Genomic DNA, 4,895 nt, shown 5'->3' with positions numbered 1-4,895 from the left:
AGCAGGAAACTGGAGCACATTGCCATATATTTGTACCTGAAACAGAATGGTAGTTCTGCAGAGAATCATGCTGTGGGCCCATGAATCTAGGTCACATTTACACTTCAGATTTAATGCTGTTATTACCTACCTCAACACACAGAGTTGCCTTTTCTGCCTTTAAGATCCCCATGTTTCAGGCCAATGATGTTTTTAACTTGTAGTTTATGTTGCTTTTTAGATTTGTGTACTGCCTAATTTTCAGAATTTTTCATCAAAGCAACATTAACCATAGATTTGATGACAACTGGAGCTGGCTAAAGAAATGTTATGCTCAGGGTTTTCAACTATAAATCATTGCTCCAAGGAAAACCTAAGAAAGGGAATTAATCCCTTTTATTCTCCACCAAAGGCAGGGTTTTGTTTTCTAGAAAACAATTGGGACTCTTTGTATTGCTGAGTAAGATTCTGCAGTGATAACCCTTAAACTCAAAAAAAAAGAGCTAAATTTGAATGTAAGGATATCAGTAAGATAATGAGCAACATTTTCACTCCTGTTGCCTCCTTCCATACCCAGGCATGCCATTCAGGAGGGAAGGATGTGCATTATCCATGTCATGTTCTCCCATTCTGCCTGGCTCCATACCTCAAACAACTCAGCTCAGATACTCAATCTAGTATATGCCAAGGGAAAAAAACATAAAAATTAGTGTGACTTATATCCCCAAAACCTCTGGCTGTCCTAACACTCCTCAGCTACAAGCTAAATTCTGCCTCTCATGTCTCCTTCCTACCCAACAAAAGGCTAATGCACTGTAATCCAGTTAAATCCCAAATGTGAACAGAGCAGTTGCAGGCTGGACCAAAGAGGGGAAAATAAAACTGCTAAAGCACAGCTTTGGGAAAGGAGGAAAACCCCATCTTAGGCATGGTAGAAAGAACAGGATCCCAACTCAGGCAGGGGACAGAATCAACACCCTGAAGTGTCCAAGCAATTTCTTTCTGGTTCTTATGCCTCTCCTGTGCCTCACACAAAGCATGCTTAGGTGATATGAAACCTAAAACTCACAATTCCCTGTCTGTATCATTAGATGGTGCCAGTGACAACATACTCCTCATCTGCTTTACTTTCTTGGCAACACGTTTGTCTATCAGGGGATCTATTGATTTTGACCAGATCTATCTCACATGACTTCTAAACTCCTTCCTACACATTTTGAATTTGCAGCTATAATTACCTAGTCTAACCAGAATAAGCAGAATTTACATGAGTTAAACAAGCAGGAGCAGTAGCATGGATGAAGGAATGCTGCACTCAGACAGTGCAACACCACACACTAATTACAGAGCCATATTTGTATAATTCTATCACTGCTAGAACAAGAAAAAAAAAAGGCAGACCAACAGCCTTAATTTAAGCATCAGTTTCTAATGACAGAATAAAATGCTGCCTCATTGGCTCCTGAAAATAAATCTCAGCATTACCATCTTTTTAATTCTCTTTAAATCCAAGAGAAGAAACTCTAGTAGCCGAACATCCATCAGAAAACGTAGCAGGGAGCTATGGATTACAGCAACAGATGGTCACACTCCTGAAAAGGTTATGACAGATGGGAGTGAAAGGCAGTAACTACTATAAGAAGGGCTTGGAAAAAAAATCTTCTATAGCATGAACAAATTATAACCAGCAGACTGACATTCAGAACTTTTAACTATTAAAGTCCTCAGGGGCCAAGCCAACTTGTTCAGCCATGCATGAAGGAAGGTAACTCTTTAAACCAAATCAAAATAATAAAAAAGCCCAGAATTCTAGCATCAAGCTTCTTCCTGGTAAGAGGAAAAGAGGAACCAAAACAGGACATCTGGCATGCAATGTGAGAAAGGCAGATTTTGAATTTAAATGCTCCTTCACTATGTTTAAAGTACAACTCGAGCATATAAACACTTGGCTTTTTCCAAAAACAAAGGAGGAGGAAGCAAGCAACGGATTATTTGTGTAGAAACATTAACCTTTGAGAGAATTTGAGTAATTTACTCACAATATTAATGAAGACTCTGACTACCTAGTGCAATGATTTTCAAGTTGTTGGTCTCAAAAGGTTCAATGGACACCACCAGGCTTTAAAAAAGTACCATTAGTCAGCAAGAGTCTAGTTCCTCTAAGGCATTTAGACTTTAATTCTTACTGCACAGCCCTGGAAGAAGCAAGATCCTGCAGATTCAGGAGGCAGGAAAAAGGATAGATGAGCTGCAATCTGATTTACATTCAGTTATCAAAATGATCTACTCAATATATATATAAATGGAAAAAGTGCTGCACTTCATAAAAGCTCTAATGCAGAAACCATTTAAGCCATTTGGCATCCTTCCAGTTACTTTAACATGCCTTGCAGTGGGCACAGTGACTTATTACCAGCTCTGAATCAGTGACTGGAATCCTCAGGAATTGATTTGAAATCTCATTTAATAGCGTTTATGAAATTAATATTAAAAGGCATCGTTCTCTCTGATATAACACTTCCAAGAGAGATCAGTCTCATGAGAGAAGATGGTAACAACCATTCAAGATATTGATAAAGTACTTACATATCTATTCATATGTGCCCTTCACAAAACACAGGGCAACTACCTTGCAGAGCAGCATGTTTCCCAGTTAAAAAAAACACAGAACACTCTGAAGAGGGTGGCATAGAGAGGTACCAGAAGGAATAATTTACTTTCCATATTTGAAGGGAAATATCGCTAAGTAAAAGTTCAGTTATAGCAAAGCACTAATTTTTCTTAAGCTGAACCTGCATCAGTGCTCCAAATTACTTTTGTTTCACCACAACAATGTTCAGCTCAAAGTTTTTAAGCAGCAAAGCTTCTACAATTACTTTGCCTCGTGTTTGTTTTTTTTCCTCCCAGTCAACTTACTGTTTGTTTGTCTACGACTAACACTGTTTTCATTTTAGCTCTGAAGTACCAGATGCAGACCAATCCCCTGTTGCCAGAACTCTCAGGGATGGGCAGGAGGTCTTTAAAAGAACTCACAGCTCTAAGAGCACAGATTAGTGTAATTTTACTCTGCATCTGCTTCCTCCATACACGTCACTACTCTTTCTTATCTGATGGTTTGCAGGCAAGCTGCACGGAATTTTTGGTTTCGTGGTCTTTTTCGTTTTGAGACCAAATCTGTCTCATTTGACTCTTCAAGACACTGGGTTCTTGTCAGTAGTGGAGACAAGCACGGTGCAGGCACATTTCTGCTGTACTTTGTCAAGTAAAACAGTTCATCCTGAAGCAAAGGCATCATAGGTCCCCAGAAGAACTGATGAGCTGCAGTGCACAAAGACCATTAAAACTGGCACCTTTGCAAAAAAGGCTCTGTGCTATTAGGATTTCAGGATTTGCTTAGCAGAGCTGTTTCCCAGGAAAATGCTGAAATATAGACCCAAAAGTTATCATACAATATGTACTGCGTGCATTTCATTTAACCTGAGCAACAGAGTAAGGAAAAATGTATCAAAATAACAAGCATCATAACAAAGATTGCAGTCAACTCCTAAGCAGCTGTTTAAGGCATTTTGATATGCAGAAACCTTTGCAGTATGGAAAAATCAGACCAGCGTTATCTTACTACACAGCACCCTAAGAAGTTTGGAGCCCCAAACCAGCTGTAAGTGCATGCTGACAGAACTCATCCATTCATGGCTGGTAGAGTCACACTGATTCACTATTTCTTGAGATTTACCACCACTTCACTAGCAACAAACTTGCTCTATAGGTTTGACTTTGTGCTTACTTAAAACTTCTCAACTGTTCAGCAGTGTGGTAGCTGAATGAATTTTGCCTCTGTGATCAGCTCTACCTTGGTGCTAGCATAAATATAAATGAAGCTGTGACCAGACCTAAGTCTAACCATGAAATTTCTGAGTTTAAAGGATGTGTAACAATCATAGGCCAAAAAGATCACCATGAAGAGTAAGGTGCCAAGCTATAGCCTCATACAAATGATATTTAAAGACAGCTTAATCAATATACATTAAACTATGGGCTTGATCTAAGGCTGAGACAAAGAACCCAGGAGTTAGGGTGAGTCAGAGATCAATATTATGCATTTACTGAATCACTGGCACATTTTATACAGGAGTGCCAAGAAAAGTATTACTAACTTGCTATTACCACCATGCGCTGCTTTCACTCTTGCTTTACAATCTCAGCATCTATGCAGCCAAATAATGCTGAAAGTCTTTGGATCAGTAAAATACTTTTCCTTGTATAGCCAATAACAAGGAGTTAATTAAAATGAATTTTGTCAGTGTTAAGGATAACATCAGTATACCAGTGGAAAAATTTGAAGAAGATGCATTTATAAAGCACTCAGCGCTGTGACATAGCAAAGCAGTTACTGCAAACCCCGTGGGCTAGTACCTACCCAGGATGGGCGACTGCGCTGGGCAGTAGGGCATAGTGTCCTCACTGGGGGCGCGGGTAAACAAGCTGAGGTTCGTGTACACATCGTGCGGTTTCGAGTAATCCAGAGCCTGGGGCGAGTCTAAAAACCCACGAAACACGTTCGAAGGTCCGCCGCGGTAGAGAATCAGGATAAAGATCGCTTGGAAGACGAAGAGGAACAGCAGAAAACAATGATTTTCGACACGGGAGAGGGACATAGCTTTTAGCCCATGCTCCGCGATCTGAGCCGGGAGGAGCTCAAGTGCCTTCCAGGCGCTGCCGTCCCACGCTGCGGCTGGGGCATCCTCCTCCTCTTCCTCCCCCTCCTGGGGCATCCTCCTCCTCCTCCTCCTCCTGCTGCAGCTTTCCCGGGCCGCAGTGTGCTCTTCGAGCGGCTTCGGGCTGCAAAAGGGAACGAGCGCTCCAAGGCCACCAGCGCAGACCCCGGGGCAGCGGCTCCCGCTCGCCGCGGCACAGGC

General features: G+C 41.4%; 1 protein-coding gene across 1 annotated transcript in view; it reads right to left on the bottom strand.

The window, feature by feature from the left end:
- B4GALT3 (UDP-Gal:betaGlcNAc beta 1,4- galactosyltransferase, polypeptide 3) overlaps positions 1-4,634 on the bottom strand; it is a 12,832-nt gene extending 8,198 nt beyond the window's left edge. Inside the window, exon 1 of the mRNA XM_009079598.1 lies at positions 4,397-4,634. Within this exon, the coding sequence (XP_009077846.1) occupies positions 4,397-4,634 (238 nt within the window). The remainder of the gene's footprint in view (positions 1-4,396) is intronic.
- Positions 4,635-4,895: the final 261 nt, after the last annotated feature.

This window comes from Acanthisitta chloris, unplaced genomic scaffold (assembly GCF_000695815.1).
Source record: "Acanthisitta chloris isolate BGI_N310 unplaced genomic scaffold, ASM69581v1 scaffold11380, whole genome shotgun sequence".
Lineage (NCBI taxonomy): Eukaryota > Metazoa > Chordata > Aves > Passeriformes > Acanthisittidae > Acanthisitta > Acanthisitta chloris.
Note: the sequence above shows the minus strand (reverse complement) of the source record. Positions and strands in the feature narration are given on the sequence as shown.